Source organism: Palaemon carinicauda, chromosome 9 (assembly GCF_036898095.1).
Source record: "Palaemon carinicauda isolate YSFRI2023 chromosome 9, ASM3689809v2, whole genome shotgun sequence".
Taxonomy (NCBI): Eukaryota; Metazoa; Arthropoda; class Malacostraca; order Decapoda; family Palaemonidae; genus Palaemon; species Palaemon carinicauda.
The window spans coordinates 136,633,591-136,650,199 of NC_090733.1; the positions used below are offsets into that span (position 1 = coordinate 136,633,591).

Genomic DNA, 16,609 nt, shown 5'->3' on the forward strand with positions numbered 1-16,609 from the left:
TTGGCTTCAAGTGACCTTGATCTTCAAATGTACTTGACCTTCACGTGACCTTGACCTTCAGGTGACCTTGACCTTCACGTGACCTTGACCTTCACGTGACCTTGACCTTCAAGTGACCTGCTTGACTTTTGACCTTCAAGTGATCTTTGTTCATTTGCCACTGATACTTAATATGACATTGATATAATGCACCAATATGACCTTGACCTTTGACCTTTATAAATTTGAACATCACCCATGGGTTGCGCCTGGACTAGGACTTCCCTGTTGGCTTATGCAAAAGTCAGTGCTTTATTTCTGTCTCTTGATATGGCCACTTATGTCATAGTGACACCAGTGACCCCTGTGACCTTGACCTTGGGGTGACCTTGACCAAAATTTAATCAGTTCTTCCATACACATTGGGGAACTACTTGGCCAAGTTTGAAGTGATTCCGTGTAGAAATGTGGCCTCTACGTTGTCCACAGACAGACAGACAAACAAACAAACAAACAAACAAACAAACAAACAAACCGAACCGAAAACATAACCTCCTGGCGGAGGTAATAATAATAATCATTAATAATTAATAATTATTAATAATTGATAATAGTTAATAATTAATAATTATAATAATAATAATAATAATAATAATAATAATAATAATAATAATAATAATAATAATAATAATAATAATAATAAATGGAAGAAAACACCATGCTATGTCTAAGAATCTTGGATATTAAAAATCCACAATTTTATATCATATATTTTAAAAACAAGAAAGTTATGAAAACCTGTTTTTTTTTAAATATACAACTATATATAATTGTATACTTTCAATACTCAATAATAATGATAACAATGATAATAAATAATAATAATGATAATAATAATAATTATTATAATGATGATGATAATGATAATAATAATAGTAATAATAATAAAAATAATAATAATAGTAATAATAATAAAAATAATAAAATAGTAATAATGATGATAATAACAATAATAAAAATAATAATGATAATAATAATAATAATAATAATAATAATAATAATAATAATAATAATAGTAATAATGATAAAAATAATAAAATAGTAATAATGATGATAATAACAATAATAAAAATAATAATGATAATATTAATAATAATAATAATAATAATAAAAATAATAATAATAATAATAATAATAATAATAATAATAATAATAATAATAATAATAATAATAATAATGAGAAAAGTATATTGCAACATTAATGACTTTTGTTAACCTTTGTTTTTATTAATTGGCTCATTTTCCTTGCAGCACTGGTCATTGCATTTGCCGTATACACGGGCATTGCCGTATTATACGCCTTGCTGTCAACAGCGTATAAAAGGGGGATGCTCAGTTATTTCACAGCGAAAGGGACAAAAGATAGCCAGGTGAGCAATTAGTATATTTTTATATTAATTTGTTAAGTCAACCAAGTCAACCAGTTGTTACAATACTGGTTGACGTATAGTTGACAGGTCTGAGGATTTATCCCTAGATTTAGGGCTTTATGTGGCTGATGTGGATATTCTGTACAAATTTCTATGAAGAAACATAACAGGTCTGAGGATTTATCCCTAGATTTGGGGATTTTTGGGTGTCTGAGGGGGATATTCTCTCTAAATTTCTATGAAGAAACATGACAGATCTGAAGATTTATCCCTAGATTTGAGGATTTTTTGGTCTGAGGGGATATTCTCTACAAATTTCTATGAAGAAACATGACAGATCTGAAGATTTATCCCTAGATTTGAGGATTTTTTGGTTTCTGATGGGGGTATTCTGTACAAATGTCTATGATGAAACATGATGTCTCCTACTATGCGAGCGGCATTTTTATATTTATTCCAGAAGCAGGTCTAATGAAAACTATTTGATTTTTATAATGACATCTTTACCTTTATGGTTTTAATTGAATATTCTTTTATTTCTTTATATATAATAAATTATATCGGCGTCAATGACTTTAGATGTCTCGATACCAGAAAACTTTAAATCAATAATAATAATGATATGAAGAAACAAAGACGAGAGTAAATCTTTATATTATTGTAATTAATTTACTAGCAATTATATGAAGTATAGCGAGTAATTTCTAATTAGTAAAGCCTAAATGATCGGAAGGAAATATATTTATAGAAATAGGGATTTTTTATCATGAGTTTTGTTGATTTTTAGACTAACCCATCTGACAACACTGCTGGGCTTATAGCGTTCTACTTTTCCAATTAGGGTTGTAGCTTAGCAAATAATAATAATATTGATAATAAGTTGTACAAATTCTTCGTTATTGCTATCCATGACATGCTAAGCGAAAACTGTTTGTATATGACATTAATCAAATTAAAGGAGAGATTTTACTAGTAAATTCCAAGCATTGTTTGTTTTATAATCCATTTCTTTTAGCGATGCATATTTGCACCGACTCGCGGCGGTGCCCTTTTAGCTCGGAAAAGTTTCCGGATCGCTGATTGGTTGGACAAGATAATTCTAACCAATCAGCGACCAGGAAACTTTTCCGAGCTAAAAGGGCACCGCCGCGAGTCGGTGCAAATATGCATCGCTAAAAGAAATGGACTATAATACCATCTTGTAGCTGGTAAGCCTAACCATGTTATCATTTCCAGTTAACTTGAACTTTAAAACTAGATTTCCAATGCAGTAGACTGAAGTGATTGGGTGTTATTTTGTTACCTCATCCCAACAGATTTTTATCATAAAAAAATAAATTAGTAGTTATTAAAACTATCAAAAAACTCTCTCTCTCTCTCTCTCTCTCTCTCTCTCTCTCTCTCTCTCTCTCTCTCTCTCTCTCTCTCTCTCTCTCTCTCTCTCTCTCTCTCTATATATATATATATATATATATATATTTGTATAAATATATGTATATATATATTTATATATATCTATAATGTAATATAAACATAAAGGATACTATATATATATATATATATATATATATATATATATATATATATATATATATATATATATATATATATAAATACATACATACATATATATATATATATATATATATATATATATATATATATATATATATATATATATATATATATATATGTATATATATATATATATATATATATATATATATATATATATATATATATATATACATATATATATATATATATATATATATATATATATATATATATATATATATATATATATATTATGGCTGCATAAATTTTTCAGATAGCTTTAGCAATGGAAGCCTCAGGAACTGAAGCAGAAAATAAGCCTCCGCCGAGACAAAGACTTAAGTCACTTGACACATTTCGAGGGTAAATAAACTTAGATTTGTCCTTTAAAAACAGATGAAAGAATTGAAAAATTGAATTTATTAATTTTGAATTTATATGTATCATGAGTCTAAACTGAAAACTATTAAGCTGTCCATTTCAAAATTTTGAATCTTAAGGATTTTATTATATACCAGTTCATCATAAATTAATGAATAGTCTAATAAACAAAAATTGTGTTAAAATACTTATAGTCAAATCTTTTTAGTGAGGCAGATTTTACACCGACTTGCAAGGGTGCCCTTTTAGCTCGTTAAAGTTTCCTGATCGCTGATTGGTTGGACAAGATAATTCTAACCAGTCAGATATCAGGAAACTTTTCCAAGCTAAAAGGGCACCGCTGCGAGTCAGTGCAAATCCCCCTCATTAAAAAAAATTGAGTATAGTGATTAATTTTTTAGAAATGTTATCTTTGCCCTTAATAGATAATTGTTAATATTATTATTGATTATATTCTTGTAATAATGATATTAATACATAAACTTGCAGGATCAGCATTGTCATTATGATATTTGTCAATTACGGAGCTGGGCAGTACTGGTTCATGGAACATGCCACCTGGAATGGTCTACAAGTCGCAGACTTGGTCTTCCCTTGGTAAGATTTAAATATTTTTTCTACTCAATTGAAGGTTAGAAGACATATATTGAGATAATAAAAGGAATAGGAGAAAAGAGATATGTAAAAAATGGAAAAAATATTCGCAAAAAGCCGTACCTAATGATTAAGAATGCTGTGTTGAATCGCATGATATTAAATCCGCCGAATTTTACTAAACTCGCGGTGGAGAAAGACATAATGTGAAGATATATATATATATATATATATATATATATATATATATATATATATATATATATATATATATATATATATATATATGTGTGTGTGTATATATATATATATTTTTTTCTCCCTGGATTATTTTACCTTCTTAGCTGTTATCGCTAAGTCAGACTTCAGTTATTATCAGAAAAGTTGTGTCATTGATTCTACTTTATCATGTTGACTGAACTCATAGTTTATGACCCACCTTTTATATATATTTTTGACAGTTTATATATGACATACAGTACATTAATCCTTCAAACTTCCAAGATGTATTTGATAGCATAACACAAGCAAATTTATGTTTACTTTTTTAAATAGGACCTGAAAACAAACATTTAAAATGCTTTTGACATAGTATTTCAATTTGCAAGACAATTATGTTTGCCAGAAAACTTATGTTGATACCTCAAAGGGAAATAGATTTTGTGCTTACAAGTCCTATTGAATTTTAGGTTTATGTGGATAATGGGTGTCTGTATCCCCATGGGCCTGAGATCAGCAATTAGACGTAAAACTCCGAAGACGAAAATATTTCTTAGGATTCTAAAGGTAAGTGAGTATTATCTCGTCATTTGGTAATACTGTAATTACCTATTGGCATTATGTGCATTGGATTGATGTATGCGATAGTCCATATATTTGCCTAGACATATATAAACATAATGCATTTATAATTTTGGCCATAAGCACTGGTAAATATATATTGTTAGAATTGCAGATCAATCATTGATAGGTACTAAGCCTTCTACAATATATCCTACGGGGTGTTTTCATAATAAATCCGTCACCTTCTTATCAGCTTTTATTTCATGAAAGCCTCACATCAAAATTTGTTCCTGGATAGTTTTTTTAAGACTTCCAGGATTATTTCTTTTATTCCTAAATATTAGTTACCTTCTGGTCAATCAATTAAGTGTTTATTGTAACTTCATGATTTTTACAAGCGATGAGAGGCGTTACCAAACAATAAGACCATTTATTAACTTAAAGGGTTATACCAAGCCTACATGCTGAATAATGGATTTATGAAATTGAGATAATTGATCTGCTACTTGGCCATTCAATGCCTGAGTGGAACTGGGGAAAATCAACAATTGCACTTTGAAGTAAAAGTTAGAAGAGGGTGGATAGCAAGAAGTAAGAAAGGAAGTGGGAATGGAGGATAAGTAGAAGAATATAAAACAAGTGCAGCTAGGGGTTAAAGGTAAGCTGCAAAGAACCTTAAGTAAAGCCTCCGGTACACTAACGGTGTACGGTACTGAATAGTAAATTGGAGTTGATTGCTATTCTTAAGTACTGAAAACCACAAATGTTGTACTTGTTAAGAAAAGTTTGATCAGGTGTAAAGGTACTTCTTAGACAAGGGAGAATCATTTCTTGAGAGACACTTGGTATTTACATGATTGGAGGGATGATATAATAGAAATAAATAACTGCTATGTTATTTTTCTGAGGAAATTAGCACTTTTTAAGGATTATCATAAGAACAAATTTCCTTAATTTCTCTTAATTCCAGAACTGTTTTAGCTCTTTAAAAAACATAGTAACGAGCATTATAAAAGAAATGAGCTGAAAGTTTGATTCCTATTTTTCCAGAGGTCAATCAAATTGTTTGTGCTGGGCATCATCTTGAACTCCCTTGGTGGTTGGAATGACCTTGAGCGCTATCGTGTCCCAGGAGTTCTTCAGCGCTTCGGTATCTGTTACCTGGTAGTTTCAACAATTGCCTTGATATTCTCACCCCAAGAACCACCTCAATACCAGGTAGGTAGTTACATGTGTAACAGAAGTGGAAAAATTTTGTGTAAGCTTGAGAATACATTTGAAAATGATTATTGAAGATTTAAGGATGAAAATTTAGAAGACCGCAAGTTTGTGGGTTTATCAAAGAGATGCTGCATTGCATTGGCAAAAGTGTGATTGATTGGCTGACCAAGGTGTGAAAGGTATATTTGGATGATGGAAAGAAATGCCTTAAAGGAATGGACGAGAAAAATAATTATTCCTTTTTATATGAGTCAAGGTAAGAGGCACCAGTAAAAAGTATCATGGAAAATGATTACTTTGTATTCTAGGGAAAGTATGTGCTAGGATCATGATTAAGGGAACAAGAAAGTGGACACAATGTGTGATACAGGAAGAAAAGCAATGGTTTAGATAAAGAAGATTTGTACACTAAGTGTCTCATTAAGTTATGTGAAAATACTGTAGGCTATGTGGTAAGTAAAGTCGTAGGAAAATCTTTCAATAAAATTAATCAAGATGAAATTTTAATGGTGTCAAACATGAATGGTTTACAGTAGAAGATAATTTTCTTAGAGTTATTAAAGATTTTATAATGAAAGCAAAGTATGTGCTGAAGTTTATAGATATGATAGTGATATGTAAAAGTGGGTCTGATACATAAGTATGTTACTTGTAGGGATTAATACAAGAATGTACAGGAAACAGCCTATGGAAAGTAATCATCAATCACAATATTTTATCAAAATCAGAGATGAATAAAACAAAAACTAAAAAGAACAATAATAACAGCATGTAAAATACATCATTAGGTACTCATTACCAGTACATAGACATCTCTGCACAATGTTATTTTGGAAAATGGTTTTACATGTAGTATTACAAATTGAAAGTTTTACATGTTTAAAGTGCAACAGCTCACGCTTTAAAATCCAATCCAGCTTACAAATATATCGACATATTTTCTTATTCTCAAAATTTGTCTGAATTTAATATTTCCCATTTATTGTCCAGTTATAGTTTTAAGGGTTATAATGTAATATTTAACATTTTCTAGACTCAATAGATTCTTTTCTTTGTAACAGAGCAATACTGGTATAATTATGTCAGATGTTATACAAATCCTTCCGCAATGGGTGGTTCACATCATGATTGTCATTGTTCATACAGTCATCACATTCGTTCTGCCTGTACCAGGATGTCCAACGTAAGTTCATAAGTCTTTGCCCTTTAGGATTGTAGACGGCTTTTTAATGTCAAGCTATAGATTAAACATGCTCATGTAATGAAATTTATTTATTTATTTATAAGTAATAACATTACTGTATTTTCTATTTGAAATATGTTCAGAATCCACCTGAGTTACACGTTAAAAAAAAATGTTACATTTGTATATATATCGTGAAAATTTTCTTTACCAGAATCACAGAAATAACTAACATTTTCTTTCTTAAATATGTTCTGTATTCACCTGATTTTTATTTTAATAGAATATATTTGTATACTGTATACTCAAAATTTTCTTTACTTCAACCCCAGGGGCTACCTTGGGCCAGGTGGAATAGACCTAATGGTTGACGGAGAAGGACTTCCTGATTGCATCGGAGGGGCTGCTGGAGAAGTAGATCGCTTCATACTGACAAGTGCCCATCTGTATCAGAATCCTACAGCTAAGCATGTGTACCACGCAGGAGCTTTTGATCCAGAGGGAGTGCTAGGTAAATTATTATCCAAAATACTGTATTGTAACTGATAGAGCAGAGAATTACAGAAGGTAGGACGCGTGTGTCTCGCCAGTTTTATAGGCTTGGTATAGCAGCTGGAGAAGATGCAGCATGCTTGCGTCTCATGGTAATTTTACTGGGAAATAGTGTACATACTCTTTTTGTTACCCTTATCTTTAGTGTCTCAATTCTGTTGATTATCAGGGTAAAATATTTATTATCTACTACCTTCTATGACTTCTGAGTTTAGCGTTATCCTCTACATGTCTGTGTTACAAAGGCTAAGGGTACATCCACACTAACAGGCAAACATCATTACAGAAATTCGATTGGAAAAGGTATTGAGCACCAACATTCCAAAGCAAGAACAGCAGGGGCAAACAACCTCACTACTGTATTCGTGTGTTTATAATTTTTGCAAGGATTTGCAACACTGGCAAGCACATGATTTCAGAAGTAATATGTTTATTGCATGACATTTGGTTGTCAGTGTTAGTTTTGTTCTGCATGGCAATAATCTTCATGGTCATAAATAGCTTTACCATCTCTAATGAAACTTGAAAATATGTTGGGTATCCATTTTAGTTCACTTTTCCTGAAGTCTTTCATTCATTGTCATATTGCAGTTTATGTAAAATTGTTATATGGATTTCCTTTGCATTCTTACATGTAGCAATTGTAATGCTTCAGAGCTGTTTTCTTTATTTTTATTCTAATCTTGCTGCTTATCATGGCAATGATACCAGACTGTACGGGAATGGAACAAGGAACTTTTGAGCCGAAAATTTTTACCAAGCCGAGTACCTGTGTATAGATGTAGGATTTCATCTTTGCCCACCGAGTAAAGAGACCATGAAGCTAAGCATTATCTGGTAGCACTGTTGGTTTTCAGATCTCTGCCATTGGTTTTTGTGCTTTTGATATTACTGGTGGTCATTCCTGCCATCCTTCAGCCTGGTAATGAAGTTTGCCCTCTGGACACTGCTTGGTCATGTGGATGCTTTGTAAGGGAAGTGGGAGGAATAGATTTTCAACTCTTGAAAATTATTTAAGTAGGGGTTTATGAAATAGTACTCTTATAAAAAGTAAAAAATCTTTAAAAATAAGTAATAATTTGTTGTATATATACTGTCATTAGTCCATTAATGACAATTTCCTTATTATACAGTATTTTATAAAAGGATTTGTATTGGTCATCCTGATAGACAGCTTATGATATGTACAGTTAACTGTTAAACTAATGATTAACATTTTTTAAAATTTACAGGCAGTTTGACATCAATCTTCCAAGTATTTTTGGGATTACAAGCTGGTATGACTTTGCAAGCATTCAAGTCTCATCGCAGCAGAATTTCAAGATGGCTAGTATGGGGCGTTATAACTGGTATTATTGGGGCTTGTCTTTGTTCAGCATCTATGAACAATGGAGTCATTCCACTGAATAAAAATCTATGGTAAGATATTAAAATATACCGGTACTTTGTTTTCATTACTATAGGGATGACTTTGACCATTCTTAACCCATATAACAAAAAGTGATAAAAGCACCTGATTTTAAATGTACCGAGGTGCCATCTTCTTTGATATATAAAACGAGTGACCAAAGACAAGAATATTGCAACTAATTTTTTTTTTTAAGTTATACTACTATTGAAATTCACTTAGACAAAACACCGTGTATTTCATGTCTTTAAAAACCCTCTTATTAAAATGTGTACTTCTGTTTTTGATAGAATTACTAAATAAGAAGGCAAATATTTCAGTTTTAACAGCCATTCGTGCAAAATATTTTATTTCACAAAATATGTTTCACATAATGAAACTGATGAATCATTTTTAAATTTCAGGTCTCTTTCGTTTGTAATGGTGACATCCTGCTTTGCCTTTTTCCTTCTTAGTGCATGTTACGTACTGGTGGATATTATAGGTGTGTGGACAGGTGCTCCATTCTTCCAAGCAGGTATGTGATTTAGACTGAAATCACTCTTTGGGTGATATATTATACAATATTTACAATAGTAATCTAAAAAACCTCTATACTAGAAAATTTTATGCCAAAAGGTTGAATAGCAAATCTCTGCTATACAGTACATGTACATGTGGAGTAATCTGTACCATAAACATAGAAAGAAAGTTAGAAAATTGTTTGATGCTATTTAATTATAGTTGGAAGAACCAGGCCTACATGGCTGAGGACTATGACGTGAGAAATGGGATATGATGAATGGAGAAGTATTGATTTAATTAAAAGCTCTAGATAGAGACGACGGGCGAAATCTAACTGTGGCGTAGATGATGATGATTTAATTTTAAAGTAAATACAGTACTGTAACAAATATCACTTGAATGAATACTGCAAATTGTTTGATGCTCTTAGAAAATAAATACAGAACTGTATCAAATCTAGCAAGGTAAAAATATAACCTATAGTAAGAGTGGATTTATGGTGTCTCTTGAAATCGATTAAAGACATAGGGGAAGGATTTATTATTGTTAAAATGGAGGAGATAAACCAGCCCAATGGGTTAGACAACTCTTACAGAGCTGACCTTAAGGTACTATGTTCCCATAGCTGTAATACTATATTGTTTCTTATTTTACTGTAGCATACATTAACCCTTTTACCCCCAATGCTATTTGGAACTTTCCAACCCTTAACCCCCAGGCGTTTTTCTTTTTCAAGCACGTTTTGCAATATATTTTTCTTTAGATTGTGCTTACAGCCTTAATTTTCGTCACAGAGAGGTCAGGTTGGTCTCATCATTTTGGAAAATGCCTGAAGTTTCTCATAAAGTTATCAAAAATATGCGGAAAAAAAATGCAAATAGCAGCTTTTTGCAACAACGTACCGGTATATCCATGGGGGTCAAGGGATAAGTTTTGTGAAATGTACCAGTACGTCCATTGGGAGTAGAAGGGTTAACCATACAAAAATATTTTTACTGTAATTAATTTCCATTATTACTTCAATATCTTACCCAACATTCATTAAGCTATGCAACCACAGATTGGTTGAAACCAAAAAATAGATGATTAGTAATGGGTTTGTTTGACAAGCAAATAATTTCTCAAAATTTCCAATGCTGTACAGATTGGCCATGATTTTAGCGTTGGCTTTGACTGGTAATCACAAGGCCAGTTTTCAAACTAGGAGATTGGAGTAGGCAAGTCTTTGGTTAGTATCATACATACATATACCAAGGCACTTCCCCCAATTTTGGTGGTAGCCGACATCAAACAGAAACAAAAAAGGGAACCTCTCCTCTCTACATTCCTCCCAGCCTGACAACGGACTCGACCGAATTCGGCTGGTACTGCTAGGGTGCCACAGCCCACCCTCCCCCGTTATCCACCACAGATGAAGCTTCATAATGCTGAATCCCCTACTGCTGCTACCTCCGCGGTCATCTAAGGCACCAGAGGAAGCAGCAGGGCCTAGCGGAACTGCGTCACAATCGCTCGCCATTCATTCCTATTTCTAGCTCGCTCTCTTGCGTCTCTCACATCTATCCTCCTATCCCCCAGAGCTTTCTTCACTCCATCCATCCACCCGAACCCTGGCCTTCCTTTTGTACTTCTCCCATCAACTCTTGCATTCATCACCTTCTTTAGCAGATAGTATTGAATGTTTTAGTAATACATTGCTATAAGTAATTGTTGACGGGCACCATAGTAACTATTGGAATTTATTAAGTTTCCTATTATATACACATATGGTATATGGTTTGGCATTGAAAAGAAGCTAGTTGCATATGCTGAATTCAAGATGCTACTCTTAGCATCCCCATTATATGGCCTGAATGTTGTGGGTCCAAGACAAGAGGCCCCTCAACATCCAGATGGTTTTCATTACAATGTCTCTCTAACTGTATAAAATTTCATTTAATTTTCTTGGTTGCACATTGCAAATTTACTTTTGAGGAACACAGTCTGTTTCTTCTTCTATTGCACAAAAAACTGGCATGTTAAGAGTCTTAAAAGTCGAGTTGGTAATCCATCTGAGAAATTTTTTTAATCCTGTCATTCTGCCATGTTTTAGATATTTTTCTGTGGCTCTCACCTGCGGACTCTCATCTTCATTTGTCCCCCCCCCCCCCCCAAAAAAAAAAAGCTGTCATTTAAAATCCTTTATCCTTAATCTAGATATTAATCTCTGGCACTGTTGTTTAGCGTTGGGCATGGTGCATAAGAATTTTCATAATTCTGACCATCCTTTGCATTCCGTGACAATACCATTCTGTATGTAGAAGTCTACTAGACATGCAATTCATTATAAAGTAACAGTCTTTCCTCTCCATCCTATGGCTCCATAGAAAACAGTACTCTTAAAGTTTTATTTCATCTGTGATGGGTTGCCAGGCTCCAAAGTCATAAATCCAATGAAGTCTTAATCTTTGGTGGAAGTCAGCCCAGAAGCGTAGACCCTACTATTTCCATCCTCAACTTTGTTTGATGAACATCAGTACTCAATCCGTGGCAGAAGGTTGATTACTAGCTTGCAGTTGACTTTTCCACCAAGAAGAGTCGACTGTTGAAGCCTGGAGACTTGTCTTGAACAATTTCTAGTGCATTCTTCTCCAACATCTTATTCCTGTCCACAAGGCCAGGGTTCTCAGCAATATTGGAGGAATGGATGAGAACTTTATAGCAGTGAGTAAGGATGGGCCGTAGGGTTGAAGAGGGTCTTCTGCCTGGAGGGAACAAGTTGGGTAGCTTGAAAGGTCTATGCATGCACAGGCTCTTTGCTGGAAGCTGCGGGCATTCCTGATCAGGGTATAGGAAAGGCTTTGAGTTCTTCCTTGCCAAACCTTGCATAGACAGTCTCTGAAGTAACAGAGCTACCTCTAAGCTTAATTGAATTTGGAATGAGGAAACAAAGTCATCACAGCTGCAGGGATGGCCCAGGCACTTGAGGGCCAGCCACCAAAGTGTCACTCAATGACCGAGGTCCTCCCCTAAGGCAGCGCCAAGGCAGCCTCCCTCTGACCGTTGCACCAACAAATGTGCTTAAGAGCAATCAAATAAGCACATAGTCTGGATTATCTACCTCCGTTGGCATTGGTCCAAGGAATGGGTCTTAGGAGCAAACAAATCTAGAGTACCCTCTGACCCAGACAGTTGCTCCGTTAATTTATTCCCCTCCCAAGAATATGATTGTTCTGCCTAAACAACAGAACTGGAGATGTAATCAGTGGCTAAAGAAGGCTGAAAATAGCGTGAGAATAATCCCTGGCACGGAACGTGCAAGGATAACTCGTACTGTTCCCTCTGTTTAACAGGGTGGAGGGACACCCCCAGCTTGTTAGAAAGTCCCTCCACTCTCTAACTTTTGGTCTACCACTGCACGCAAGCTCTCAATGATAGCCTCGAGTTATATCATCCTCTCAACTCTCTCTACTGAAGTATGGTGGGTTGCAGGAGTAGTAGTAGTCCGATGTCAGGGCAGAAAGGGAGGTGGAGAGAGCTGAAGCTACTCCATGAAACAGGGTGCGGCAAAAAGTGTATGTGGACTGGACAGTTATTCCACCTGGCTACTGTACTAGGATAGTCAAGGAACCTAATCTTTGATCCAACAGGTTCACGGCCCCAGCCCACGAAACAAGTTATAACCAATGTCCACCTAGCTAACGAGGTATCCAGGGTCATGAGACAGAGCCCGGAATGGGCCGCAACATGAGATCATGACTTGCGCAGTCAACCCACTGGAGCACCACATGGGGCTGTGACACGAGGGTAAGGGCCACAGCTGCGTGCATCAGCTTGGGGGTTGATAAAAACGCTGGGTCGTACACACCTATCCTGTCTGGCTACCAGGGTAACCAGGAACCTGAGCTGTAATCTAGAGGGAGGGGGCTGAGGTACTGGATCTTCTCAGACAGCCACATGAACCTCTAATACACAAGTATTCCTTCATGATTTGGCTGACTACATAGAGACTGGGTGTGCTTATGGTATATACTACTGTACTTTAGTCCCAGCCATTCCAATTAGTTTCTTCTGTATCTGCTATGGCAGGAATGACGTTTGTGACGCACCAGCCACAAGATGTCAACGTTATCTCTGCTAAGTGACCTGTCGGATTTTTAGAGCAACCTATATAACTTATGGAAGTTTCTAATTTCACCTATAAAACTTGTGGACTATTCTCTAAAATTCCAAGGGGCCATAATTTTTACAGGTCAAGCATATGGCATCTCACTACCATTTGGATAAGTTGTTTCCCACAGATTTTTTTTATTCATATAAATGAAGGGAAGATGTATTTCAATAACTTGATTTTTTAATAACTGTTTTTTTAAATGCCATGTTAAAGTTAAAGTCTAATACTAAGGAAACTTACTATAATATTTTAATGGCTTGTAGAAAGACAGGAAAACAGATTATCTTTAGATTTCAGAATTAATTAAGTTACAAATCAGTATCAATGCTGTAGTGTATAACCATAACAGATGAATTAATTTTAATGGGAATTATCAGAATAATAGATGAACAGTTGAATTTCAAAATATATATAAAATTATTTCAGGTATGAACAGCATCTTCTTGTACGTTGGACACAACGTCGCTTACAACTTGTTCCCGTGGCACTATAAAATCGGTTCTATGAACACCCATCTTTCTCTACTGGCAGAAACATTATGGGGAACAACCCTGTGGGTTCTCACTGGTCTGTATCTTTTCCACAAGAATAAGTTTTACACAGTTTGATAACCTTATCTGCACCACATGAGGTAAAAAGGCTTATGCTAAGTAATAACAACTCGATTGCTTTGGTGAATATAAATGAAAAATTTATGGTGCAGTTTTGATCAAGAAATGTGCGGAAACTTCTGTTAATTTTACATTTATATTGTATAACCCATCTGTTCAATATTTTTATTTATGGAAAAAAAAATTTCCAAGTGACAAAGTACTGTTAAGTATATTAAAATATTCTTTAGATGTGACCAATGTTTAAAATTGTCTAGAGAAATTTCAATATATTATATATGTGATTCTCTGAAAGCAAACAATCACGGGCAGCTCAAGCAAAATAGTGAACTGCAAAATTAGTGTGAATCAAAATCAAGCCAAATAATATTACAAAATATGAAGTCACTTTGCATTTACATACATTATTCTGTACCAGGAATTGAACCTGGTACTGTGCTGTTGGCTTCATTAATCCCGGTACACGAATGTTTCCTGAGCTTCCTGTGAATTGTTCTGTACCAGAATTAATAAAGCCAACTATATACTTCAAAATCCTGATCAAGATTAGTTTTCCCTACAACCTAACAAAAAATTTAATTAATATGCTTTCCTTTTATGTCAACCTAGTAAAATTTACCAGCCGAACTCGGTTGAGTCCCCTGTCAGGCTGGGAGGAACGTAGAGAGGAGAGGTCCCCTTTTCTGTTTCATTTGCTTGATGTCAGCTACCCCCCAAAATTGGGGGAAGGGCCTTGGTATATGTATGTATTTAGTAAAATTTAATTTCATTGCTCAAATTTTCTTACTAATAATTAAGCCATCTACACAAAGTTATTTATCCTATATTTAATTCATTAAGATTAATGCAATGTGATGATAACCCTATCAATAATTGGTAATACATTCTAGGTTTTGTATAATTTTGTTCAATCTATGAATGTCTACATTACATTTTAGTCTTTTATGAATAATTTAATCTTACACATGGACTACTCCATGATCGTTATCTTATGTACATAATGTAACAGCATTTTTGTTTGTTACTATGTAATGCAATTGGGACAAAATATATTGTACTGATGTAATATTTTTATCATGAATAATATACTATAAGTTGTTATTTTACCTCAACAAAATTCTGCAATTTCATCAATTATGAGATACTGTAAACTATAGTGAATACTCTTGAAGTTCTCGAGAGTGTATGTGTGTGTGTTGTCCTTTAGAATATTAATAATGAATTCATTGAAGTAATGCTGCTTTATATGCATAAAATAAGATCTCTCGTAAAAAATGACAAATATATGTAGTGGAGAAAACCGCAAGCAAAAACCCTGTGAACTGATATGACAATGTTAACAAAATATTACAAATTGAAAATGATGCTGGTTTTAAATATGGCTTTCTATCCCAAAAATGGAGAGTATTTTTCAGAAAAGACTGTTATCACTGATTAAACTTCTGCTGAATTAGAAAGTGGTACAACCTCAGCAACGCGAGATATTTTTGCCATCACACCATTAAAACCGTAAGTCATCGTTGGGTACATGTTTACAAGTCACAAGTATTAAAAGTTTCCTTTCAAAATTTTAGGGGTATCAATACAAAATGGAAGCTCTCAACATCATAACCAGTTAAGAACTGTGAATTGGGTGAAGGAGAGAGATCCCTCACATGGATGGCTACATCACCATACATATACCAAGGCACTTCCCCCAAATTGGGGTGGGGTGGGGTTAGCTGACATCAAACAAACAAAACAAAAAAGGGGACCTCTCCTGTGGCCGCGGGGGCACAAAAACAATTAGATGAGCGCCAATGCATCCCTGCGTGTCGTAAGAGGCGACTAAAAGGGACGGGACGAGGCGGCTAGGAACCCCCTCTCCTGTATTTATAATCCTGTGAGACATCATGGCTACATGGATTCATAAATTTTGGGCCCTATGGCCCAGTATCAGGGCCAGAGAGGCCTTTCAGTGCCAGGTTGCAACTTAGGAGGCTTGAGGAATCTTCAGTTGCAACAAGGAGAGGTTGGACAGCAAGATGTAAGAAAGAAACCATGACTGGAGGTTTAATGGCCATTCATGAATGGCAGAGGCAATGGACAGTGACAGGGCATTGGCCTAGAGACTGACCATAAATACATATGATCAGCGGCCAAGCCCCTCTCCACCCAAGCTAGGACCAGGCAATGGCTACTATTGACTCAGCAGATGGACCTATAGGCTCCTCCAAAACCCCCATCCTTAGCTCACATGGATGGCGAGGTTGC

General features: G+C 34.5%; 1 protein-coding gene across 1 annotated transcript in view; it reads left to right on the plus strand.

The window, feature by feature from the left end:
* The window catches only part of Hgsnat (Heparan-alpha-glucosaminide N-acetyltransferase), a 32,959-nt gene extending 17,517 nt beyond the window's left edge, over positions 1–15,442 (plus strand). Inside the window, exons 5-14 of the mRNA XM_068380467.1 lie at positions 1,291–1,409; positions 3,241–3,329; positions 3,837–3,944; positions 4,631–4,727; positions 5,775–5,942; positions 7,007–7,128; positions 7,461–7,639; positions 8,913–9,099; positions 9,493–9,605; positions 14,172–15,442. Of these exons, the coding sequence (XP_068236568.1) occupies positions 1,291–1,409; positions 3,241–3,329; positions 3,837–3,944; positions 4,631–4,727; positions 5,775–5,942; positions 7,007–7,128; positions 7,461–7,639; positions 8,913–9,099; positions 9,493–9,605; positions 14,172–14,353 (1,364 nt within the window). The 3' untranslated portion in view covers positions 14,354–15,442. The remainder of the gene's footprint in view (positions 1–1,290; positions 1,410–3,240; positions 3,330–3,836; positions 3,945–4,630; positions 4,728–5,774; positions 5,943–7,006; positions 7,129–7,460; positions 7,640–8,912; positions 9,100–9,492; positions 9,606–14,171) is intronic.
* The last annotated feature ends 1,167 nt before the right edge of the window (positions 15,443–16,609 follow it).